The 27,942-nt window shown below is 37.8% G+C and overlaps 1 protein-coding gene across 2 annotated transcripts; it reads left to right on the forward strand.

Moving 5' to 3' along the window:
• The first annotated feature begins 3,602 nt into the window (after window positions 1–3,602).
• On the forward strand, window positions 3,603–8,270 carry LOC121239318. 2 transcript variants are annotated; one of them, XM_041136539.1, is made up of 6 exons: window positions 3,603–4,161; window positions 5,185–5,379; window positions 5,492–5,731; window positions 5,933–6,144; window positions 6,959–7,213; window positions 7,758–8,270. In XM_041136539.1, exons 1-6 carry the CDS (start codon window positions 3,825–3,827, stop codon window positions 8,046–8,048), a joined length of 1,530 nt encoding a protein of 509 aa, XP_040992473.1. In that variant the 5' UTR covers window positions 3,603–3,824; the 3' UTR covers window positions 8,049–8,270. The 2 variants fall into 2 exon arrangements, with proteins under 2 accessions (XP_040992473.1, XP_040992472.1); XM_041136538.1 differs by having other exon boundaries at window positions 3,605–4,161; window positions 5,927–6,144.
• Window positions 8,271–27,942: the final 19,672 nt, after the last annotated feature.

Here is a 27,942-nt window from a genome sequence, read left to right on the forward strand (position 1 = left end):
TGTCAGTAAGTTTTATAAATTGATAAATTGAGTATGTGTATGGGTGGCAAATATGTTAGATTTTACTTAAATGCAATGGTTTATAGATTTGAATTTACATGAGGAATTTGAAGTCCAAGAATTGGACAGATTTGATTATGTTGAGGGTACTATGCATGAACAATGGATTGTGTGATGGATTTAGGTTGGGCTCAAGTGATAAATGAATGAAATCTCTTATACTATTGTCAACCTCGAAATGGTAACTCATACTAATGACATGAATACTAAATATTCTATTTCTATTTTCTTGCTTTCTATGTTGATATTTCTTTTTAAACCATGCCCACTATTTTATGCAGTGTTGTGAATACCGTACTGTATTGGCCGGTATTTATCGTACCGGCCACTGGGCCGGTACAAGTACATATATTTCGTACCGGCCTAAATACCGGCCGGTACCAGCATGTATTTCAGCCTGTACCGGCCGATATTTCGGCCTTTAATTTTTTTTTTTCATTTTTTTAAGCTCATTTTTTTATCTCAATTCAGACTAGACTATTTATAATTTATATATATATATATATATGTATTTATATATAATTTATTCATATATAAACTATTATTTTAGAATATAATTTATATATATAATTTATTCGTATATCGACTATCCCGAAATCGTATACGAAACGGTGCCAGTACCGAAATATTTCGTTCCAGTACCTTGACTGATAGGGCATCCAGTACGGTATTCAAAACATTGATTTTATGTATTGCACTTCTCTTTCATATTTTTGTTGTTATGAATGTTTAATTTGGTTGTACTGATTAGAAGCAATCATATCTATGCACTAGGTCAAGGTTCTGGTCGATCCAACAAAGGAGCTATCAGGATTGGTATGCTTGATCACAAGAACATTTAGACGTAAAACCTCAATATATTTATATATATATATATATATATATATATTCTAATTTTACTTCCATATTATCCAAGTTGTGATGATCTAATTTAAAACATTAATAGTAACGTGCATGGTGCACCCTAACTTATCAATATCTACCTAAACCAAAAAAATGATTGGAGATTGGAAGGGATATTTGAGTCCCCATAATTTTAACTAAAAAGATAAAGTCAAGAAGCAATTTAGACTTCTAAAAGAAAGATGACTCAGGCTCATAATGATGACTTAGATTCCTAATAGGAGATAGACTCAAACTCATAAAAAGAAAAGGCATCACATGTTAAGTTGGACTCTATCACTCCAAGAAAATAACCTCTATAAATAGTCTATAAGAGGTAACAAATGCTGGACTTGATTTATTTGCTACTTTATACACTTACTCTCATATTGCTATACTAACTTTGGTATCGGAGACTCTACAGAGTAACCAGTGCCGCCTCTTTATTCGTTGTAGGTCATCTGTATGGTTGATGGTGTGAAACACGTCATTAATGGAAATATAATTCATTCTTATAATCAAATAGTAATGAAAGGCACATATTACAATTTGAGTGGGGCAACTATGCCGCCCTACTCTTACCGTTGGGCCTTTTTTTTTCTTTTTTTTTCACATTTTTTTAATACATTTAAATATTTTTAAAAAATAAAAAAATATACGAATACACTTAAAATTACTTCCTTAATCACTAAGTAAAAAAAAAAAAAAGAATTTTGCCAAGCAGTCAAATGGAGCAGTACAAATGGGAGGGCAAAGTAGTGTTTTCCTTACAATTTATGTATCAAATTAGGATGTCAAAAGTTGACTTTATTAATTCAGAAATGCTTCATGGAAAATAATTCATTTACAAATCTCTTATAACTATTTTAAAATTGTATATTAAATGAATAATAATTTCATAAAATTAAGATTCATTTTGAATGAAGTGGCATGTTTGTGTTGATTAATTTTAAAATAAGTTGAAAAAGAATTATAAATGAATTGTACGTGTATCATACTTGATAGTCAAAATACAATAATCATAAGAAATTGTTTATCTATGATGTCTTATTTGATTATGTGATATCATTTCAAACTATATGTGTAAAGGACGTATTCCACTACTAGTTGTAACCGTTCACCTGCAAATCCCACTAAGTTGGCAGCAGGATGTGCATGAGACAAATCCGATGCCTAAGTTTGTAACAAACAAGAGATGATAGTTTAAGAATACTCAATAATCTGTCTAGAGAATTACATGTTGCCTCTATATATAGGGGTGGAGAGTATTTGATCAGTATTGTTAATTGACCAACTTCATCTAAGACTTAGCCATAATATCACGAAAATACTGGATCATTACTCTATTTGTATTCACAATGTAAGGGTCTCTCCGCCCTAATAAACAGGGCGGCTAGACTCCAGGATCGATCCATAACCCTTTTTATGAAAGATGGGTCTTGGGTCCCTAGTACTAGGGCTCCTAGTTCGGGCCCAATCAATATTGCTCCCTCTAATCTATTTTGATATAAATATAAAATAGAAGAGGTGCATGCAGGAATGAAACATAATCAAGACAATCATCATGATATATGCTGGATAAAACACTTTTAAGGAAAAAAGTAAAGAATAATACTAGTATACCTCCTCATTTTGTCCCTTCATTTTGACCGTTCATAAATTTGATTTTTTTTTCTTAATAGTTAAGGAAGTGACTATTAGTGTATTGATATATTTTTTTATTTTTTAAAAATGTTTAAAAAATATTTGAAATAAAAAGCAAAAAAAAAAAAACAAAAAAAAAGAAAAGTGAAAATTACATTAGGCAGCACACAGAATGAACATGTTCAGGCAGCAAAGTAGCACCACTCAAAAGTAAAGGGTTCCAAAATGATGAGGGGGAAGCAAATGAGAATGGGATGTGTTGGTGCTTAATTGAGGGCATATTTAGAATTTCACTTATTTTGTCCACGTGCCAAGTGTCTAAAAATGATCCATGCTTACAATAACAGCTCAACAATATATTTATCATCAGACGAAAATAGTGTAATGGAAAGATCTTATCCATATATTAAGTAGCACAAGGTATACTTCAATCCTAATCATAAAAAAATATATATATTTATTTTAAGATATCTATACATATAATTTGATTTAAAAGATAAAATAATAATTTAAGACATCATAAAATTATGTTTTGTTTTATATCAAAACATAATTTTATATTCGGCAAGTAGCTATTCATTTGATAAATGAATGAAAACAAGAAAGAAAATTGTTTTCCTTTTACGTGGGCCCCCTCGCGCACAATGGCGTCGTGTTTGGTGGGAAGGGCCGACAGCCCAAGACTCACGAAAAGCAAAGAGGGATTGCAAATACTAATTAGACAGAAAATTAAAAAATCCAACCAGGCACCAGCACCACCACCAACCGCTCTCAACGAAATTCTTTTTCCTACGCTCACTGACATAACCGTCTCTACACGTGGACGATTCCCCACCGTCGATCTCCTGCCCCCACCCCATACCAAACCCATCGTCCCCATTCCCTCGCTGCAATAGCAAAAGGTCCTCCTCTCACTCCTCTCTCTTTCCATGTACGTACATACATCCACGTATCCGTCTCCACTACTCTTTCACACCCTGCCAAAGCTTAAGCTTATTGCTCCCCACCTTTTCTTTGTCAACATCTTGGTCCCCCCACAACCGAGAAACTTCTCTTTCCACCTTTTCTTTCTTGCTTGCTTGTTTGCGTCCCTGTCAAGCTTTTACCAATCTTTCTCGATTTCAGTCCTTATTCTCACCCTCCCTTCTCCCATTTCCCAGTTTCTCACTTACCCTTTTCATCCTTTCTTTCTGATGTTAATTCTATATCACTGCGTGTATCTACTGTTCGTCTGAGCAATGTCGTCGGATGCTGATCGAGGAAACGTCGGATTGCGCTACTCCCCGCCGGAGGGCTTGATGGATCATATAACAGAGTTCCTGAAGGCGGCGGCGGAGATGTCCGTCGAGTTCGGGAAGGGATGCAGGGATATAGTGCGGCAGAGTCTAGTGAAAGAGGACTCCTACATCGGTAGGCAGTTGGGGAAGGGCTCGAATTTTGTGAGGAGAAGGATCGGCGGGCCTTGTAAGAGGGGTTTTGAGAAACTGAGGGTGTTCAATGGCTACCTCCCGGAGGATAAGGATCCGTTGCACGCCTGGGCGGTGGTGTTCTTCGTCTCGGCGATTGCTTTTGCAGGTATATCCGGGTTTTTGTATTTTTTGGTTCCTGATAAAAGAAATTGTAGGAAGAAAAGTCAGGTGGGTATAAGATCATTGGTATGGTGCGGTGAGCTCTGTTTGGTTACAGAGAAAAATATTAGCAAACGAGATGGAGAGTAATTCTGTCGGAAACTGAATTGCTTTATTCAATTGATGCTCCTCAGCTAGTTTTGTAGGCTCTGTTTGGTACTGAGGGAATATTTTTATTTTTTAAATCTGATTTTCGTTATTTGGACGAACAAACTTCCTCCTTTTTGGATAGGGAATTTATAGGTATTTTGTGGAGGATTGCCTACTGGTCGATCTTCCATATTCTTTGCAGGGTGCCGTTAATCTCACAGATCTCCACTTTCTTTAATTGTTTGGTAGGATTTGCTTCATATCCTACTGTTGGAGAATTTCACTTCGTCTCAAAATATAGTATGTAGTTCAAACGGTTGTAGTTGATTCTATGTTTCATGTTGTCCTAATTGTAACTTCTCGATTCCCTTCTTCTTCTCCTCCTCCTCCATCATGGGAAGTTTATGTAGTCTAGAACTTTTTGGTTCTGCGTATCAACCATGAGACTCTGGAGCCTAACAAATGTAATTTCGTGCTGAATGTGTACTCCTATATGTACTCTTATACTTGTTCGATATGCTGAGGCCACTCTGAAGTGTAACTAGCTCTTTGATGAAGTAACAGAAAATGGATGGTCTCCAAGTTAATCAGTATTTTCTAACTGTTGTACGCAAGTTTGTCAAACCAATTTTGCTCCTTATTCTTCATCCTTTTGGTAGAGTATTACACTCTACACTATTCATAAGCATTACTCGTGGTCTTTTAGAGTAATTTGTTATTCACAATATGTACGTCTGTATGTATGTGCATCTTGGTGTATTTGGTTTGGTATGTACGTTCGCAAGATGTTTGTATGTATGTATGTATGTCTCAGTATGTCTTCTGGCACCTCTACTGTTTTATCCTTTGAACAATGTTGACATGGTTAATTGATTTGCAGTCCTAAATATAAATACCCAGCAAAATACATCCTCTACCCCATTGACAAAGAAGGTGTATCTACATCCTCCTAGTGCTGACCTCATAGTGCTTCCAGATGGTAGATACTTGGCATACAAAGAGCAGGGTGTTTCAGCTGAACGATCTAGATTCTCTATGATTGTTCCACATATGTTCCTTTCATCTAGGCTTGCAGGTTGTACGATTAGAGTGTTGAAAGCATACAAAATTATTTGAATACTTTTGTTGCCATGTATACTTTCCACTCAACTTGATTCTTTTAGCTCCTTTATCATCTTTCTAATTAGGAATACCTGGACTTACGGCTTCGCTGCTGGAAGAGTTCGGCATTCACCTGCTAACATATGATCTTCCTGGCTTTGGCGAGAGTGATCCACATCCGAAGAGGAACCTTGAGTCATCAGCACGGGACATGTTATTCCTAGCAAATTCTGTTGGCATTCGTGACAAGTTCTGGGTTGTGGGGTACTCTAGTGGAAGCATGCATGCTTGGGCTGCACTCAGATACATTCCTGATAGACTTGCTGGTATAAATTCATCTTTTTGAATTTCTATTCAAAATCTGTTTGGAGATCAGCTTATTGAGAAATATGTGGTGATACGAGTTTACAAGGCCAATATTTTCTAAGTTCATCAAGACGATAGAAAATTTTACAACATGACTATTGAAAGAACTAGTCATTTCTATGGTTGAAGAAATTAAGAATTCTGTGTTCTACCAGGTGCAGCCATGTTTGCTCCGATGGTTAATCCATACGATCCAATCATGAGTAAGGAAGAAAGACATAGAACCTGGGATAGGTGGATGCGAAAGAGGAAATTAATGTACTTTTTAGCTCGGAGGTTTCCTAGACTTCTTGCTTATTTCTACCGCCGAAGCTTCTTGTCTGGAAAGCATGATCAGATTGATAAGTGGCTGTCATTGTCTCTGGGAAAGAGGGTGAGATTTTTCTGATCAATTATTTCTTTTAAGTTGATATATTTATGAATCAGAACTCTATACTGACTCTAATCTCGTATTTTTTCATTCCAATTGTTGCTACACGTGGTTTTTCCTGTTTCATGTAAGGTGCTTTTATAATTTCAGTGGAGTTGCTACATGTGTGTAATCTCCTGTTATTGAGAGGAAAGTTGTACACAGCTGAGGAATCTTGGCTTGTACATCTAGTCGGTTTGGCCTTGGTGCGGTTTGTATATAAGAAGGATGCTTGGGTGTGGTGAAAGCCTATATGTGGTGAATTTAGATGTAGAGCGAAGAGGATACCGGAAAGGAGTTAGTGGTGGCTGAAATCTTTCGGAAGATTGAAGAGAAGGATGAGGGTTGGGTGAAGAGGGTCAGGGATGGTGCTGGTGTCTTGTTTTGATTAATAAGTAAAAAAATTATTGATAACCAAAAGAGTGATATCCAGATATACAGGGAATATACAAGATAACATCTAATCAAAGAATGAGAACGGTAATAGAAAATCCTGGCTAAAACTACAGAACCCAAATTGAGCAGCTGGCTGGTGTTTTACATTGAGAATACGCAGTAGCTCTGATATGCCGTATGGTGCCTTCTAACTGGTTAGAGACAAGGGCATAACACCTTATAGTATGTGCTTGGATGTGTCAAAAGTTAATCACTCTGTTCGACTAATTCAATAATTTGGTTATGGTTTCTGAGCATTTCATTTTTGGATTCTTAGATGTCCCATTGAGAAGTTTTAATTACTTGTATGACTCCTTATAGAAGGTATTACTGATCTTTCTAGGATAGAGCTTTGATAGAGGACCCACTATACGAACAATTCTGGCAAAGGGATGTGGAAGAATCAATTCGGCAAGGAAGTGCAAAACCATTCGTGGAGGAAGCTGTTTTACAAGTCTCAAATTGGGGTTTCAGCCTTGCAGATCTTAAATTACAAAAGAAACAGCGAGGGAAAAGCATCCTCAATTTGCTCAAGTATATGCTCTTTGAAGAAAAAGAGGAATATACAGGCTTCCTGGGTCCAATACACATATGGCAGGCTAGTGATGTCTCTATTCTCTCCAAATTTGTTTCAGCTTTTTCCTATGTTAATGCTTTACTGCACCGAAGATAACTTGGAAATGATCAGCTTATAGTAGCTTTGCTTATAATTTGCTAGACTTTGTGTATCCTGAGGGACATTTGCTGGATCTGGTATACCTTTTTAACAAGTCGAGGAGATAACAATAGGATCAGTTACTTGAAAATAACTAATGTAATTGACTTTTACTATGATGCTGATAGATCATATTATGAAAACTGTAGCAAAAATTCTAAATACAATTCCACTATAAGGAGGTAGAATCAAACATAATGTTGGATAAATGAAAGTTTGAAATAGCAAAATAGACAATAGTGAAATCACTGCTAGTGGCAGTTGCTTTTTTTGCCACTTAAACAGTGAGAAAATAAATCTTAGGCCAGCAAACTGGTTTCAGTGAAATCAAACAGAACCTTGAATATATTTGTTATTTTCTTGCAACACATGTTTTTTCCGTAGCCATTTTCTTAATCTGAAAAAAAAAAAAATCAACTTTCTGCAGGGGATGGATGATAGGGTGGTCCCACCATCGATGACTGATTTTGTGCACCGGGTTCTACCTGGAGTTGCAGTACATAAGCTCCCATATGAGGGCCATTTTACTTATATCTACTTTTGTCACGAATGCCATAGACAGATATTTACAACACTTTTTGGAACTCCACAAGGCCCACTTGATAATACCATAGAGTTGGATCAAACTCTGGTAGAAGGTAATTTCAAAGAGCTGGAAAAGACTGAGGAGCAGGAGGAGGTTATACTTGATGCAGGTGCTCTTGCCATGAAGAGGTAACACGGTGATATTGCCATTTTAGTTTTGACATACATTAGAAATTTATGCTGTATATAGGCATAGCTTTGCTCTTTTACTCGAGGAGCATAAAGGAAAAGGGCTGAAAAAGGATATGAATCTTTTATTTTCGGCATTAGGTTCTGGGGTATTGTAACTTTGGAGGAGATGATGTTAGACGCTACAAAAGTATACGACACAATCAAATTGTTCTGATTCTCCACTGTAGATTAGAATGTCAGTCTGATTTGCACCTCAATTCTTCTCAACTGCGGTTCTGCCTTTAAAAAGCAAATGTAGGCCACTCGGTCTGCTGGTTAGTTTTCAAACATATAATCATTTGGCCTACACAGAATAAACTAATGGTACTTCAAGCTTACCAACCGTAAAAGATCTATAACGCCAGGGATTTGCGGTCCTGGTGCATGATGATCATAACATCAACTTGCATGAACGTGCCAAAACAGATTTTACCGACTTGTTATAACTCGGAGTCTAGAGTGAAAGAAAGATACGAAAAGTGAGTTGTGTAGTATTTATCAAACCCCTTGGTTTGTTTTCACAGATAAAATTAGATGAGTTGAGATAAAAGTTAAAAGTTAATTAAATATTGTTAAAATATAAATTTTTAATATTATTTTGTTTTGAGATTTGAAAAAATTGAATTATTTATTTTATTTTGTATGAGAATATAGAAAAATTATAATGATCAGATGAGAATAGTTGTGAAAACAAACAAGATCAATATTTCTGGGACATCTACACAGAAATATCAAATATTGTAGAATCCATTTTAGGTGTTTATACTTTTCCACATTTGATCTTAGATTTTGAACAGGAACTTCTAGAGATCTTGCTACTGCCAAAATCATTTTTGCTTGCAATTGAATTCACTCATTAGAGAAGAGGAAAAAAAAAACTCTGTTCAGAGAGGAACTAGTCTGAGTTGCCCCAGTTGATTCCATTCATAAAAACTTAAAAGTAACAAATAATCAATCGTCGTGACTTTTCTCAAATTGGAAGGAAAAAAAACTACCAATGCAAAGAAATAACACTGTTTGGCAAGTGAGATTATCTCAAGGACTCTCACTACTATTCTTTACTTTATTATTACTTTTCACTTACTTTTTTACTATTAATTACTTTTCACTTACTTTTTACTATTATTTAATATTTTATTATTACTTTTTCACTACTATTCACAAACATTTTCGATAGAATTAACCGGCGGAAAATATGTTTGCTAAATCCACCGTCAAATCGTCCTGTTTCATTGCAGTTGAGGGCTACGTCTTAATTATCTTGTTCAGGTTTACTAAAAACATTTATAAGAGCACTCTCAATAGATTATTCATCCTATCTTTTAAAAGACATTATCAAAATCTTTTTTTTTTTTTACGTGCTGACTTTTACAATATACTATATATCAGCTTATCTATGTTTTTTTTTTCATATCATTTAAATAGTATACTTTTGAATCTTTTTTATTCATTTCAAATATTTTCTCTAATTACTAATGATATCCTCATATCTTTTGATATTTGCAATATCTCTCCATATACAATATCATATAATTATGTTCTATTTTAATATTTTAAATTCATCTAAATTTATAAGCTAAATCAAAATATAAATTAATTAAAAAAAGATTATATAATGAAAATATTCTCAAAATATATTATGAGAATATTCATTCTTAATAATTATATAATGTGAATAAAGAGAATTGAAGAAATGTGAAGCTTAGCAAGAGGAGGGAAGAGAAATTAATTAAAAATTGTAAAATATTTACAATGATGAACAGTGTTCTCTATATTTAGAGGTTTACTGTAGTAGAATGTAAAAGTATTTTTAAAATAGAAGATCTAATAGAGGATACTTTTGAGAGCATTTCTTTATATTTTAAAGAAAAATATATTATAAATGATCCAATTATTATAAGATGGTATCCGCCATGCCCATTAACCCTTTGAGGAGGAATACCATCCCTTCAGAGTGTTCAACAAGAGAACCCCCAACCCCCCCCCAGCCGTAGCAACAAGAGAACCCCCAACCCCCCCCCCAGCCGTAGCAACAAATGGTGGGGCCAAAGATTCCCATAGAACCACTAGGCACTAGCTTTGGTGGCCAGTTTTGACTGCTCTCATGGTAGCCGCTAAAGGGTTTATCAGACCGTGGCCTCCCGCCGAGCACACTTTTTTTTTTTTAAACAAACATTTATATATATTTTTTTAATTTTAGTACTTTTCATTAAAAAAGAAGAAAGAAAAAGATGGTCATGAGGTAGTTTTGCGGATCATGATTTCTTTTTTTTTTGTTAACTGAAGTAAACATAATTTGTAATAAAAAGGATTGATCTCTAGCTTGTCATTGCACGCATAATTATATATTTTTCAGGAAAATGCTAACGTGTACCTAGTTGAGTTTTACTAAGTACAACCGGCTATGCGTAAAAGAGATTAACACTGCTATTGATTTGAGAAAATTCTGAACCCACAAAAATATATTGATGTACATAGCAAGTTTTTATACAAACCATTTGAACAACCTAACTATAGAAAGCAGTAACGTAAAATCTATATTTACAGAAAATTACATACATTACAACCAAATAAGAAAATGATCCTAGAATTATGCTTCCACAAATCTTTGCTGATTTCTCTGTTGATTCTACTATGTCTGTTGATTGTGGGCTGGCATTGAGTTGGCTGTAGGATCTTCCTTGATACGCCCCCGCAAGAATGGGCTACCATCAGTAAGGCCGATCTTGGTTTTGAGTTGATTTGTTTTTTGATGCGAGAGAGGCTTTGTGAGTAAGTCTGCCAGCTGATCATTGGTATGTACATGACGAACTTGAAGGACATTTTTTTGAACCAAATCCCTGACGAAATGAAGGTCTATTTGAATATGCTTCATTCTTGAGTGTTGAACTGGATTGAAGCTGAGATGTGTGGCACCTAAATTATCACAAAGCAGTAGGGGTGGCTGGTTGAGTGTGAACTTCATTTCTTGGAAAAAAGAAAGTATCCACATAAACTCAGACGCTGTAGTGGCCAGCGCCCTATATTCAGCTTTGGTGGATGACCTTGCAATTGTTCTTTGTTTCTTTGAACTCCATGAGATGAGATTTGTGCCAAGTAAAATGAGGTAAGCTGAGGTGGAGCTTCTATTATCTAGATTTCCTGCCCAATCAGCATCAGAGAAGCATGTGAGTGTTGAACTTATGTTTTTCTGAATGGTTATGCCATGAAAGATCGTGTTCTTCAAATAACGAAGCAATCCTTTTGTGGCTGTCCAGTGAGTCATTGTGGGACGATGCATGAACTAAGATAACTTGTTGACAGCCAAGCTGATGTCGGGTCGAGTTAGAGAGAGATACTACAGTGCTCTAATGACACGATGATACTCAGTTGAATCTACTGCTGAAGTTCCATCATCCATTTTTAATGCAACCGAGGTTGATAATGGAGTCGTGACATCCTTAGCTCCATCCATGTTTGTTTTAGCCAAGAGATCACGAACATACTTATGTTGTGTTAAGAACAGTCCATGACTTGTAGTAATAACCTCAATGCCAAGGAAGAAATGCAGTGGCCCCAAATCTTTGATTGAAAATTTTTGTCCAAGCTGAGTAATGATATTCGCCACAAAGGTTGAGTCATTTCCTGTTATGACTAAATCATTAACATATACCAAGCAGTAGACAATTATTGAACCAGCACTGTAGACAAACAGGGAAGAGTCAGACTTGGTATTCAGGAATCCAAACTCAACCAGTGCTTGTTTAAGAGCAGAATACCAAGCACGGAGTGCTTGTTTGAGACCATATATAGCCTTGCGAAGACAGCAAACATGGTCTGGTTTTTTCAGGTCCCGAAAGCCAGGTGGCTGCTTTATGTAGACTTTTTCTGTAAGATGTCCATGCAAAAATGCATTATTGACATCAAGTTGTCGTAGTGACCAGCCCTTTTATTACAGCAATGGACAACATAGTACGGATTGTAACGGGTTTCACTACGGGACTAAACGTCTCTTTATAGTCTAGACCGGGTCGTTGATTGAAACCCTTGGCGACTAATCGCGCTTTATACCGTTCAATTGAACCATCAACCAACCTTTTGATCTGAAAGACCCACTTACATCCAATGATGTTGCATCCTTGTGGAGGAATTTCTAACTGCCATGTACCGTGGCGCATGAGAGCTGTTAGCTCAGAGGACATTGCTTCTCACCACCAAGAATCAGATAGGGCCTCACCTATCGTGTTTGGTTCCAAGGAGGGTTGGATAGGATGCCTAGTGACCAGAAAAGATCTTTTGGGTCTATAAATATTATTCATAGAGCGAGTCACCATATTATGGATTCGGGTCACAGTGGGTATAACAGAATCTGATGGTGGTGGACTATTTGTGAGAGAAATGACATGCAGATTAGATAAAGATGAGTGGGGAACACATACCTAGTGAGGAATCGGTGGAGGAGAAGACTCAATCAGAGGCGCTGAAAAATGGTGAGTACTCGATTCGTGAGGAGCAGCTTGCGGCAGGGATTGAGGCAGGTTTGTTGGCAGAGAGAGCATCACGGGATGATCAATTTCAGCAGAGGATGGAGCAGCAGTTGTGATCTCACTGGGTTTAGGGCACAATTCGGCAAATGGGAATTTGCCTTCATCGAAGATGACATGTCTCAAGTGGTAGATACGATGAGTTGTGGGCTCTAAGCATAGGTATGCATTTTGAGAGAGGTAATAGCCCACAAAGATACACGGCTTGGCTTTGGGCTCAAGCTTGTGTTTGTTGTATGGCCGGGTCAAGGGGTAGCAAAGACAACCGAATTGTTTTGAGTTTTAGATAGTTTGGAGTCTGATTAAAAAGCTTCTCAAATGGGGTTCGATTTTTCAAAGTTGCGGATGGCATTCTATTGATTAGATACGCAGCTGTTTGAAATGCATAAGGCCAATATGAACGGGGTAAATTTGCATCTGTGAGAAGGGTGAGTCCAGTTTCAACAAGATGTCGATGTCGTCTTTCAGACATGCCATTTTGTTTGGGAGTATGAGGGGCGGTTGTGTAGTGACCAATGCCATGAACCGAAAGATAGGATTTGAGAGCAATGTGTTCACCTCCGTTGTCAGAGTATATACTCTTGATTCGAGTATTAAATCTATTTTCCACAAGATGCCGGAATTGAGGAAAAATAATTTGAACACTTGATTTTGTAGACATTGGATAGAGCCATATGTATTTAGTGTAATGGTCAATAAAAATGAGATAATATTTTGAACCATCAAGACCAATGTCATGTGAGGGATCCCAAACATCTGTATAAAGTAACTCAAGTGGTGCTTGACTAGTTAAACCATGAGAATTAAAAGGTTGACAATGGGCTTTATTTTGGAAACACGCATTGCATAAAGCATTATTGGCATTTTTATTGGTCGGTAATGAAAAAGCCCGAATTAAATTATTGACAACTTTAGAAGATGGATGACCAAGTCTCTTGTGCCAACCATCTGTGGTGGTACGTTCATGAACATCAGTGATATTTTTTGATGCTGTAGCTAACTTCTCCAGCAAAGGGTACACACCATCTTCACATGCGCCTTTGAGTAGTGTCGCCCCCGTGATTCGATCCTTCACCAAAAAATAAGAGGGATGAAATTCAAGATAAACATCATTATGTTTGATGAAATGATGAACAGAGATCAAATTTTTTTTTATTGTTGGAACACATAAAGTATCTTTGAGATGAAAGACACGAGATACAGGCAAACCTGATCCATCTCCAATTACCACTTCATCAGTACCATCATATTCAGAGTGAATCGAAAGATTGGAAAGATCAGTTGTCATGTTATGAGATGCGGCTGAATCAACAAGCCATTTGTGATCTCTGGTATTGGAAGACGCTGCACAGTTGGCAGTGACTGCAGTGGATCCAAGTTTGGAACAGGTTTTGGCCGTATGGCCCACTTGGTCACATAGTTGGCACTTGGGCTTGAGTTTTCTGGGACCCGAAGTCGAAGCCCACCTTTTATTGGTGTCTCGACTTTTGTTGTTGGAGGATGAACGATGCTGGCTTTCATTGTTGATGATTCCTCCAGGCCGATATGAATAATTTGCAGTTGCAACTAACTACTGCGCAGAGCTAGTTTCTAGTTGCCGAAGATAATTTTCATGACCAACAAGGAGATCATGAAGTTCCTCAAAGTTTAGTGAGGATTCTCGAGCACGAATTGGTGCGACGATCTCACGGAACTCTGGACCCAATCCATTTAAAATGTAGAGAGTCAAATCATCATCTGAAATGGGATGATAAAAAATCGCAAGTTCATTTGCAATTATCTTGACTGCATGGAGAAATTCGATGACCGAACGACTGCCACGAGTGTGCAATGTAAGATTCTCCTTGAGTTGCATTGCACGGGTTCGGGATTTTTCTACATAGAGATGGGTGAGTGCTGCCTAAGCATTATGTGAGGTTTTGCAGGATGCAAGAAGGGGAGTAATGACAGTGGAGGTGGACGTAAGGATGGCATGAAGGATGAGTTTATCTTAGCGAATCCAGTGGGAATTCGCTGCTTTGGAGGTTGCAAAATTTTCTGCATCTATGGCAGGGCATGTAAGCTTGCCGGTAACAAAATTGATTAGATCGTAGTCAATTAACAGTGCTTCGAATTGGGCTCTCCATTGAGGGAAGGTAGCGGGAGTGAGTTTTTCATTTATGGTAGTGGAAGCGTTGATGGTAATAATCAGGTTGACAGAGGAAGACCCAGGAATTGTAGTCATTTCAGAAGGAAACTATATCTCGTTAGAGACCGGCTCGATGATACCATAAAAGAGATTAACACTGCTATTGATTTGAGAAAATTCTGAACCCACAAAAATATATTGATGTACATAGCAAGTTTTTATACAAACCATTTGAACAACCTAACTATAGAAAGCAGTAATGTAAAATCTATATTTATAGAAAATTACGGACATTACAACCAAACAAGAAACTGATCCTAGAATTATGCTTCCACAAATCTTTGCTGATTTCTCGCTGATTTTACTATGTTTGTTGACTGTGGGCTGGCATTGAGTTGGCTGTAGGACCTTCCTTGATAATGCGCAACCGTTGGGGAACCGAGTGGCCACATCATCATGGCAGAAGTAAGAAAAATGATGTATACAACCGAGTGAGGGAACTGCAGCGTAACCGCGTCCCACGTGGAAAAGAAATGAAAACGCGCCCCCCCTACGGCCCTACCCAAATCAAGAATTATTTGACTTTTCTCCTCTTTCTGAAAAAAGGCAAGTGTGGTAAAGTGCTTTTGCCCTTCAATGGAGGTCATCGCTTCCAAGGTAAGCAAGAAAAGCTAAACGCAAGCAAGAAAAGCTAAACGCAATTAGATGATTGACTGTTCTCTCTCTCTATCTGACTGATTAGCTCGCGCACTCTCACTATTAGATCTGATTCTCTCAGCTCGAAGAAGATCTCTCTAATTACTGACTTTCTCTACACTACACAGTACTAGATTTGTGTCTCCTATTCTGGGTGTTCCTTCATTATCTTGTGTCTATTTCTCTATGGTTGTTAATCCTGGTTTGCTTTTGGCCGGTTTGTGCTTGTCCCCAAGTAATAAGTAGGAAATACAGGGATGTGTGTATTTTAGAAGTTTTGTTTTATGATTTTGAATGAATGCCTTCGTGCTTGTCCTTGCGTTTTAGTTTTGGTTGGTATTTGGAAAACTTTAGGTGCTCACTGAAGTTAATTTGCTGTTTTAGGGGAGGGATTTTTTTTTTTTTTTTAAAGAATTTGTGTTCCTTTGGGGTGCTGGATTTTTTTACTTGTTTTCTCTGCATAAACCAAGATCTTGGCGAGTATAATCTGTGCTCTCCCCACCCCCGGCGGCGGATTTGCTCTCTCCCTCAGCCTCCCTCCCTCTATTGCGTTTCAAAAACCCACTTTGATCAGCCCCACAACACTGTCTTGAGTATTCGCAGCTCCCACTGAGACTAAAAACTAATCAAGGGATGATAAAATTTTCATGTTGTCTGCTCGGAGTCATCTGAGTTTTTGGAATTGTCTTTGTGGAAGAAAATAAGAGAAGTTTAGGAGAGAAGGAGAAACCAAGTGCAATGAAGTAGAGGGGAGACGAAGTCTGTTGGATTTTTGTTTTATTTTTTATAAATCATCTGACGTGGCATAAAATTAAATTGACGATTACACCGTGGTTTCTCAGCGCAGTTGTACGTTTAAGAACTGCAGAAGTAGAAGAAAAAGAAATGAAAACTGAGAAGGACTGAAAAGTGGGAAGAAACATTTGAGAAGAGAGATACGTCCAAACCCTAAACCCATTTCGAAATCCACCTAACTGCAACATTTCGATTGAAAAATCCGATTGCAGCATTTCGACTGTAAACATCTGCAAATATTTCTTTCATCCATAAATCTTACCAAAGCACATACTTTTCAAGGGATCTTAGTCACTCAATAAACCCCATCAAGATTCAATAAAAACACACCAAAAGAAACGGGTCCCTTCCCACTCCAAGGACTGGAACAACAACACAACAGTCAAATATTTTCATCCATTTATCAACCTTCGCGAGAAACTTCCCAGATATTTTCCTCATCCCTGGAAACATCCCTTCAAGAAAAAAAAAAAAAAACCCCACTCAATGATGAAGTTTGTAGATTCCAAGTGAAAAGCATATTTGAAAAAAAAATAAAAAGAAGAAAATTAAAATCATTCAGTTGGCAGATCATAAATAAATGAAAATAAAGTTGATTAACAAGTTATTAGCATAATTGACACAAGGTTCTTCAGAAAAAAAAAAATCAAAAAAGGAAAATTTTCAATAAGATGTACAAGTCAAATGCAGAACAAAGAATATGGTGGTTGGCTCGGTCGCATACTCATATTGTTTGACTTGTACAGGTTTGTGGGGTTCAGCCTCCGCATCCTTGGCAAGTGAAAATCTCCTTAGTTATTGCCACCTTTGACAAAAATGCTATGTGCAGTCAAAAGAGAATAGAGGTAATCGGTTAAGAGTTTACTTTGACAGCGATAAAGAGGGAGAGAGAGGCTAAAGGAGGGGGGGCGTACATGGGGATTGAAATATTTCCAAAACGGCGTGTTTAATCTCCCCTCCCAAAATGTAAAAAACGCTACTTCTTCATTTATGAAACGCGATCGTTTCATTAAATTGACGTGGCCAACGTTTACACAACGGTTGCATGGTCAATTGCCTTTAGCTTTTTTATTTTTTATTTTTTTTTAATTATTGTAATATTTTTTAAAAATTAATTAGAACTTAGCCAGAATCCAAATATTGAAACGAAAATGATAGAGTTACAATTTTTTTATAACTTTTTTACTATTTTTAAATAAAATAATATTTTTTGAAATATTTATTTTAATTTTGATTTTAATTTGATGTGTTTGAATTAAAAAAATATTATTTTATTAATAAGTTGTAAATAAAATATAAATAAGTGGTAACTCTATCATTGCCCTTCCTGGTAGCCGTCCTCCACTGATCTCAACCTGCAATAGCGCAAGGGAGCTAGATAGCCTGCAAGAGAGCCTCCGATGCTTAAATTGGAAGATGGTCCAAGACTGAGCAAAGATGAATGAGTTTAAAATGTACATACCCTTTGCATTATAATTTGTCAAGTATTCGTAGGGCGCAACCCTAACTTCCTCGCGAAGCTTTCTTGTTGTATTTAATTTCTGTATGAACTATTTCATCTCTATTTTTTTTTTTCAGGTAATGATGCATCCACGACAACGCATCCCACAAAAGCCACCGTTTCTTATTTATTTATTTATTTATTAAGAAAGTATTTTTAAATGAATTTGTGAATTTATTTTAAAAAGATATGTAAAGGGATTTAAAAAATACTTAAAAAAAAACAAAATAAAAAAGTATATTTTGCACTTCTAAGTAACATAACTCTTTTTTTATACAAAAACTTTATGTTTAGCCATTTTTGCATACTCTTTACACATTCTACTAATCTGATTGACTGCATCACTTTTTTTTAATATAACATAAAATAAAAAAATATATTTTGCACTTCTCGGTAGAAATCCTCAGGGCTACTCGCAATGGCCTTAGCATGACTCTTTTTTTAAAAAAAGAAAAAAAAACTCTATATATAGCCACTTTTGTGTACTTCTTGCGCATTCTACTAATGTGATTGGTTGCATCACTTTTTTTAATATAAATAACTGTTTTGGCTAATCAAATCAGTAGAAAGCGCAATGAGTACGCAAAAATGACTGTATATAACATAATTCTTTTTTACATAGGAGTGGAGTTCAAAATTGGTTCCCTCGTTTGGAGATCAAATCTTATGTATATTATTAAAGGACCTTGGCGACTATTTCATCTCATTTAGTACTTGGCGTGCGTGCTCTCACATGGAGATCTCTTTGCATACCGTCTTATCATATGATATGCTATTCGAATATCCCCCCAATTCGATCTTACGCACGTTGATGGTGCTTGCACTCCTTTGTCACATAATAATAATTTTTCTTATCAGCCACTATTTATTACCTCACACCTTATGTAAAAAGAAAAAAAAAACTATTTGGTGTGGGGGTGAATATTGGCTGATGTATAGCAAAACCCGTCACATAATGTTATTAATGTGACCCTGCTTTCGTTGTACGTTTTTTAGACGGCCTAGTGGATTGATTCCCAAAGGTTCTAATGATGGATTAGTATCCCGTCCTATGTCACAAAGTGAGAATATGTTAGGATTCTAATACTAATTTTATAAGATGGATTGAACACTGAATGAAAGCAGACGTAAGAACTGGGGAAATATTTTCTTATGTATTGCATAGCTATTGGATTATTCAATTCAAACCTCTAGATTCTTCAGAAATTACAGATAATAAAATACCAAACGTGCCTGACTCATTAAAAGATCCAAAATGCAGTGCTACATACTCATAACAAATGACACAGTTTCAATTTTTATTTAACTAAGAAACATCATAATGCATATGACGCTGCCTAACCCCCTATGCAACATGACTCTAACAACTCTGTGTAACGACATTGTGTAGCCCCCTAGTGAAACAACAATGTTGCGAGGTGGCCTCTGACAACCTCCCCCACTTAAAGGACCTTGCTCACAATGTGTGGATAAAGCCCTTGAAGATCTCTGAGTTTCTCCCAACTAGTGTCATCTGAGGAAGAACCAGACCACTTGATGAGGACCTCAGTGACTAGCCGATGACCCAGCTTCTTCAAACGCCGCTCCAGAACTGCTTCAAGCTCAAGTAAGATTTCCCCCAAAGTGTTAGTTAGTGGTAACACTGGTAATGAACAGATTTGATCTCCCAGCTTCCTTTCCAGGCAGGAGATGTGAAAGACATGATGGATCTTCGAGGATGCTGGTAAATCAAGTCGGTAGGCCACTGAACCCAGTCTCTCTGTCACTTGGAAAGGTTCATAGAAATGAGGAGCAAGTTTCATGTGGTGGTGCATGGCAATCGGTTTTTGCTTGTAAGGCTGAAGATGTAGGTACGTCCAACTCTCCACCTCAAACTCAGGTTCTGTTCTCTTGTGATTTGCGAAATTTTTCATTCAATTTTGGGCCCATGTTAAGTTTTCCTTTAAAGTACTTGAGATTTGTTCCTTTCACTGTAGCAGATTGTCCACTGATAGGTTAGATTATGTCCCCAGTACATAAGAAAGAAATTTGGAGGTGGATTTAGTGGTTGTGTGGTAGGTGTTGTTGTACCACCACTCAACCATAGGGAGCCATTGACTCCATTCCTTAGGCTTGTCCCCTGCGTAGCACTTGAGATAGCCTTCAAGGGTTTTGTTGAGAGCCTCGATTTGATCGTCGGTTTAGGAATGATACAATGAACTGTAGTTAAGGGTTGACTCCTTTAAAGTGAATAGGGACCTCCAAAATGAACTTAAGAAGACAAGATCTCTATCAGTTACTATGGATCTGGGAAGTCCATGCAGTTTGAAAATTGTTGTCATGAAAATCTGTGCTACATCCTGGGCAATGTACGAGTGAGCCAAGGTTGAGAAATGTCCATATTTGGTGAGATGATTAACCACCACATAGATTACACTAGTTCCCTTAGAAATGGGCAAACCCTCTATAAAGTTCATAGATATGTCTGACCAAGCTTGTTGTGGAATCGGGAGTGGTTGTAACAGCCCTACAGGAGGAATAATCTCATATTTATTAGATTGGCAAATGTCGCATTCTCAGATCAACCTTTTAATATCTTTTTTCATTCCTCTAAAAAAAAATCTCTCTTAGTTCTTTGATAGGTCTTCAAGTAGCCTGGGTGCCTAGTTGTTGGATTCACATGTATATAATGTAGAACCTTTGTTTTAAAAGGTGACTCAGCTACAACCACCAATCTACCCTTTTTTAAGATTAAACCTTGTTGTAAATTGTAGCCCTTATGAACCCCTTGGTTATTCTCCAGTTTGTTCAACAATTGTAGCACCTCATCAGATAAGGAATAGCTCTGTTTGAGCTCATCCACCCACGAGAGAGTTGGAAATGTTATAGTTGCTAGGAACCCTTCACCTTGCTCTTCATTTTCTAGGACAAGGCATTAGCCACTCGGTTTTCTCTTCCTTTCTTATATTCGATCACAAAATTGTATCCCAATAGCTTGGTCAACCATTTCTGTTGTGCCTTGGTTCCCACCCTTGGCTCTAGAAGGAACTTTAGTGCCTACTAATCTGTCTTAATGATGAAAGATTGCCTCAATAGGTAGAGGTGCCATTTCTAAAAAGCCTTCATCAACACCAATAATTCCTTTTCATACGTGGATAGCAAGAGGGTCTTTCCCTTTAAGGCTTGAGTTAGAAATGCTATGGGTTGTCCAGTTTGCATCAACACTGCTCCTATACCCTTACCACTTGCATTACACTCAATCGTGAAGGGATATGAAAAAGTAGACAGCTTAAGAACATGTGGTAGAGTTACTGCTCTTTTTAACTCAATAAATGCATCTTCAGCTTCTTGGTTCCACTTGAAGGAATTCTTTTGTAATAGTGAAGTAAGAGGAGCTGTTATCACTCCATAATTTTTAATGAATTTTCGATAATACCTGATCAATCCGAGAAAACCACTTAAAGACTTGGGGTTCTTAGGCACAAGCCACTCCAACATAGAAGTTACTTTAGTAGGATCAACCTTCACCCATTGTGAGTTGATGATATGACCCAAATAATCCACTTTCGAGACACCAAATTTACACTTTGATACTGTTGCATACAACCTGTGCTGCTGCAGCAACTCTAACACTTTCCTAAGATGCATTAAATGTTCATACCAGCTTTTACTATATACAAGGAAGTCGTCAAAAAATACCAAGACGAACTTCCTTAGAAAATCCTCGAACACTGTGTTCATTAATCCCTGAAAAGAAGATAGGGCATTGGTGAGCCCAAAGGGCATCACCAAAAATTCATAATGGTCATCATGGGTACGAAAAGTAGTCTTTTCAATATCCTCATGGACCACCCTAATTTGGTGATACCCTAACCTCAAGTCTAGTTTAGAGAAAACCACTGTCCCAAACAACTCATCCAGTAATTCGTCAATCACCAGAATAGGAAATCTCTCCTTAACAGTTTCCTGGTTCAAGGCCCTGTAACCACACATAATCTCTAACTTCCATCAGCTTTACGCATTAATAGAACTGGAGATGAAAAGGGACTAGAGTTGGGTCTAATAACCCCATTTTTTAATAATTTAGCCACGATTTTCTCAATCTCAGATTTCTAATGCTACGGATATCTATAGGGCTGGGTGGATATAGGTTGTGTTCCTTCTTTAAGAATGATTCTACGATCAGGGTCTCGGTGTGGAGGTAACCCTTGAGGCTCTTCAAAAACACTTTTAAGTTTTTCTATCAAGTTACACAATTCTTCAATAGAAACCTGTTTCATCACAGGAGTTTCCTCAGAAACTATTTGCAACAATAGACCCTTACCTTTATGGAGAGAAGCTAACATGGCCTTGTTAATTCCTTCATAAGTCAAGTGCTTTGGAACTAACCTTTTTAAACATACATTTTGTTCATTAAATTGAAACTCCACGATCAACTTTGAAAAATCCCACATTATTAGTCCCAACATTTCCAACCAATTAACTCCAAGTACCACATCACATCCATCCAATTCAATCAAATACCAAGATGGAGAGAATAAATTACCTTGAATCTTTAGATTGACTGCATGAAAAAACCCCTCACTTTGAATCACTGCTCCTTTGGCCACCTTGACAGTGAGCTTCACTAATTTATCAATACTGAGGTTAGTCTTTTCAGCCAATGAAGTGTCGAGGAAGCTGTGTGTGCTCTTGGAATCCACCAATATTACTACTTTTTGGCTACCAATCCTACCCATTAACCTTATCATATTGTGGCTAGGAGTCCCAGCTATCGTGTTTAAGGAAATTTCCAGCTCACCTTCCTTAATTACTTCATTACTTTCCCTTTCCACTAACTGTTATCCCAACTCAGGTTCCTTTTCCTTGTCATCTATTAACTTTTCATTGCCTTGTAAGAGATAAACCCTTGGGGATTTGCACACATGGACTGGATTTCACTTCTTATCACTGTGGTAACACAACCATTTCCTTCTCTTTTTCATCCATGTGTGTTGATGTGATCTTCTTTGCAGGTGGAGCAGATTTTTGGGACTACCCCCACGCATAAAGGGCTCCACTCAGAGGTGAAGACGCCTTTTCCACCCATTTTTAAACACTTTCTTCTTGTTGCTAATGTACTCCTCCTATATTTTAGCTATCCCGAAGGCTGCATTCAGACTCATTGGGTTGAGCATGTGAATGAGAAAGCGTATTTCGTCCTTCAAGGCCTTGAGAAAGAAACTAAGTTTGTAATGATCAGGTAAGCCTTTTAGCCAGTTTGAAAGTTATTTGAATTAGGCCTTATAAGCTGATACAATTGACATTTTTTTTAGGCGAGCGAGAGCTTCCATTGGATCGTCGTAGGTAGCGGGTCTTAAGCAAATCTGTAAAGCTCGAGCGAATGCTTCTCAGCTAGTGAATTGCTAACTGTTCAATGCATCCCGGTACCAGATTAGGGCTTCCCTTCCATGTAATAAGAAGCCATGAAGAGCCAATGATGTGGTTGAGTCTGGTGAAATTTGAAGTACTGGTTGGCTTTAAATACCTAACCAGCAAGGCCATCTCCAGTGAAGTAAGGAAAATCCAACTCTAACACCTTTAGGAAACGTCATCCTATTCTCTTGCAACTTCAATGCCGGCATCTGAGGACCCTCCTGATGAATTAACTGGGCTTGATTTTCCACCATAGTATGCATCATGTCAGTCAATCGGTCCGTACGATCAGTGAGTGCATGGATTTGTTCATCCTGGCCCTCCAGACGTCTCTACATGTTCTCTTGATTTTGCTTATATCTTATACCATCAGCCATGAGGATCGAAGGCTCAAGATACCAATTGTTAGGATTCTAATACTAATTTTATAAGATGGATTGAACATTGAATGAAAGCAGACGCAAGAATTGGGGAAATATTGTCATATGTATTGCATAGCTACTGGATTGTTCGAGGCAATCCAAACCTCCAGATTCTTCAGAAATTACATATCATTCCACACTCATTTCTCGTGTTCTCCTTCTACAACCAACTCTATGGACTAGACATAAAATACACTAATGAATAATAAAATACCGAACGTGCCTAGACTCATTAAAAGAGCCAAAACACAGTGCTACATACTTATAACAAACGACAAAGTTTCAATATTTATCTAACTAAGAAACAACATCATGCATACAATGTCGCCTGGCCCCCTTTGCAACATGACTGTATCAACTCTGCGTAACGACAACGTGCAACCCCCTGGTGAAACGGCAGCGTTACGAGATAGCCCCTGATAGAATATGGGTGATAGTATAAGATATCAACTGTGAATCTGACACCAAATAAAAAGTATTTGGGTTAAAACAAGTTGAATAGATAAGACATGACTAATAAATTAGTTAATTGTGAGTCAACTTGCGAAATTTGAAATCCATCTGTAAAATACGAATAAATTATATTTTTAAATATGATAAATATTTAATTTTATATGCATTTACTATTGTTGGGATGTAATATTATTATTAATATTTGACTACTTAATATCTTAAATTATTATGTTTTTTATTAATATTACTTTTCTTATATATTATTGATTTCAATATTAATTGTAAAATATTTTATTACCATTCCAGTGGTAATTGTGAATGATATATAATATATTATGTACTTTACTATGAGAGTACCTCGCCTCGTGTCTAGATTCGCGACCATATCTAGGGTGTAAAAAAGACTAAAAAACTAGTTGAATGAGACTGGATTGGACTGAACCGCTGGGCTTGGGCCGATTTGTAAGCAATCTGATGCGGTACCAGTTCTTAAGAATCGAAACTGGTCCTAAACTGGTGTTGTACCGGTTTTCATATTTTGAAAACCGATTTAAACTGAACCGGAGCGGTATATATATTTATAATTTTTTGTATCATATATTGATTTTTTATATTATAATATATATATATTATATGTTAAATTGCTAATTAATATAACATGAAATTCTAATCTTATTATTAAAGCCTATTATTAATGTTATGTTATTTGTTAACGTCGTGTTTAGTATACTTTTGGGCCGGGTTCTAACAACTCGGGTTTTGGTCCTCGTACCTGCACATTTAAGAAAACATAGAGAGTGGAGGCCTTGGTGGAGGCCGAGGAGTCTTCAATACTTAAGTCGGTATATCTCCTTAGTAGTTTGTGTGAGAGGTTCAAGGAGTCTGAGAGAGTTTTTCGTACCTGGAAGTCGGTTTTTATACCAGGTTTTTGGGTGGAGATAACCCATACCTTGCATCAAGGAGTTCATGTCACTTCAACTATTTGCCTAGTTATTAATGCTGCATGGCTCCATAACTCACTTTATCATGCCAATGTTTATTGTTAAGCCTTTCCATGCCTGATGTCTGGGATCGAGGGTCCCCCACATCTCTCGTTCACCTGCTTGCATAGGTTCCCGAGGGCTAGGTGTCATTGGGGAGTGTCAGGGCGGCGAATCTCATTTGCTCCTACCGTCCATCTTTCCCACGTGAGGATTGCTTCACAGGTTGGTTTTGTTCATGGGAACTCTGTAGAGGTCTAGCAACTCGTTTTAGGGGAGGGTCATTGGGTCTGGTTGGGCTCTCTCCCCCTTTCCCCAAGGTCCCTTATGGGCTTGCCATACGGACACAGGGGGGAAAATTTCCTTACATTATTAATATAAACTTGCTTTTGATAAATACTAATAAATTATAATATATATTTTTTTGTAAATACAATTTTAAACATTTGATCATATATACTTATATACAAAGTCTAAAATTTATATAGACTATAGTTAAATTCAATACTATATCAGTATGTACTAATTATTATAAAATAATATACTTATATTATAATATAAATAAACTAATATTTTAATATATGTGTTAATGTCGTGTTTCGTACACCTTTGGGCCAAACTCTGACAACTCAGATTTTAAAAAACGAGCATTGCACAAGGTAGAAAAAAGTATGGCTTTGAGATGGCGGCCTCGGGGTTGGATTACCTTCGATACCAAAGTTAGTAAATATTCTTGAAGTGTAGTAAATAAATAAGAGAACCTAGGAACTAGAAAGTCATTCTCGTACTTAAGATCTGCTATTTATACCATATATGAGGAGGGTTTAGATAGTCTTTTTTTCATAAAACCCATGCTTTTCTTTTTGTGCCTATTATTAGACTTTCTTTAATGTGGCGTGACTTTGCGTCGGCTTTATAAATGTGGCGTGTGACTTAATCAGCAGTGTCATTAATGCGATGTGGTTTCCTAACCTCTGATCTGATTTATATGAGCCGTAGATGTCTTGAAACCGATGGATCAAGGGCCTTCCGTTTTTTCTGTGCATTCTGTGCATATATTGTTCCTTAGGGCAGTTGTAGTGTGTCAAGTTGATCTATCTTGTCGACTGTACGGAGCCCCTCCTTGGTTGATGTTCTGATCCTTGCTTGGATAGGGAACCCCTTGGGCCAGGTTTCTGGGTCGAGGCTTGGTGGGCCTTTCTTATAGGGAAAAATCTCCTTACAGTTACCTCGTCAATTCTTCCCAGACAAGTCCGGAGGAATTCCTGTCATTTCTTTTGTTCTTATGCATTGTCAAGTTCCCAGCCTGCCTAGCCACACGCTAAGTGGCCGTTTGTTTTTCTCCTATGTGGCAGCACAACGTCAGTTACACTTTCACATTGAATGGCATTCTTTCGATTTCCGCATCATGGCTTCATGTTTCACAGCCATTAATTCACATGTCACGCCAGCAGATATGTTTTGTTGTAGTTGCGTTAATCAAGGGATACTGGTACTTGAGTGAGATACGTGGAGTTATGATGCCTCGAGAGGATACCCATCACCCCTGCCTATATATGGACTTTTTATGGTGTCGAGTAGCCCATCTTTTTATTCCGTTTTTGTCATGTCATTATGTGATTTCTTTTTCTTACTTTCCTTCCGAAGTTTCTCATCAACCTTTCCTGCCCTTCATGGCCCTGAAGAAATCTTCGTGTTTTGGAGACAGTGTGGTGCCTTCGGGCGATGTTCAAGACTACTTTGCGGGGTTTTCATGGCGATCGGTGGTTACTCCCGACAAATTGGAGGAGTTGAGGGCGACTTATAAGATCCCCTCCAAGGTGGAGCTTGTAGTGCCTTCCCCCACTGATGGAGTGGTGGTGAGGAAGGCTATGGTACTAAAGTTGCGGTGTATACTGCCATATTCTCATGTGGCCTAAGGTTGCCATTTTTCCTACTGGTGTGCAAAGTGCTGGCTTTCTTTGACCTGACACCCACTCAGCTCACTCCTATTGCATGGAGGATGTTAATCTCGTGTTGTGTTATCTGGCGCCATGCTCTGGAGGAGGTCGGGTCAGATTTTTCCGACCTCACAACCTGTGAGTTATTTATTATTCATAATCTAGTGCGGAAGGGTCGACATATCTACAATTTCCAGTTGGTTCAGGAATTGGCTCGGATAGAGGATAGACATAAGGTGGTGAAGGAATACACTTGCAAGTTCTTCTTCTTGTGCGATGAGGGGTGGGAGTATCCGATTGGGCATGCTGTTCAGCGTTAGTTTTATGTTCGTGCCAACTAAGGCACTGCAGATGACGCCTTGATCAGCCCCCTAAATCGAATTCCCGTGAGTCGATGAGACTGGGGATTGTTTGAGCTTGTGTGATGGCACATCCTAGCGATGTTTATTCGGAGGCTTTGTTGTCGATGGATAGTCTTCGTCGATATTTGGTTCCCCCTGCTAACCTGCACTCTGATGTAGGTATTCCCATGAATCCAGTTGCTTCACCTATTCGTAGTCATTCCCCTAGCCTGCTAGTGGAGGAGAAGGGGAAAAGACTCTATCTTATCTCTCTCGCTCCTGCCGACTTTGACAACGTTCCCATTCATTCTGGGGGACCGTCCGTCCTGATACTTTGAATCCCTGCACCCCCAAGAATTCCTGACGAGACCATGTCGATTGCCAATCTTCCTTGCGTCGTGCCGCCAACCAAGAGAGTTATGGCTGACGCTACCTCTGTGGCCGAAGCCATTTTACTAGGTAGCATTGAGGAGAAGGAGGCCGATGTTCTAGCCGAGGGAAACATGTCACCTAGAGTGCTTGGCGATGGAATTGGTGTAGAGGGCGTCGAGGGAGTTCTTACGGACCTTGAGGTGACCGCATTACGCGGCCATGCTGATCATCTTCACAAGGTCGAGAAGAGAATCCAGGGGGCTATTTGCAGGGGTAAAATTTACTTGTTAATTTCTCAGACTTTCGCCTTT

The sequence above is a fragment of the Juglans microcarpa x Juglans regia genome, chromosome 7D (genome assembly GCF_004785595.1).
Source record: "Juglans microcarpa x Juglans regia isolate MS1-56 chromosome 7D, Jm3101_v1.0, whole genome shotgun sequence".
Lineage (NCBI taxonomy): Eukaryota > Viridiplantae > Streptophyta > Magnoliopsida > Fagales > Juglandaceae > Juglans > Juglans microcarpa x Juglans regia.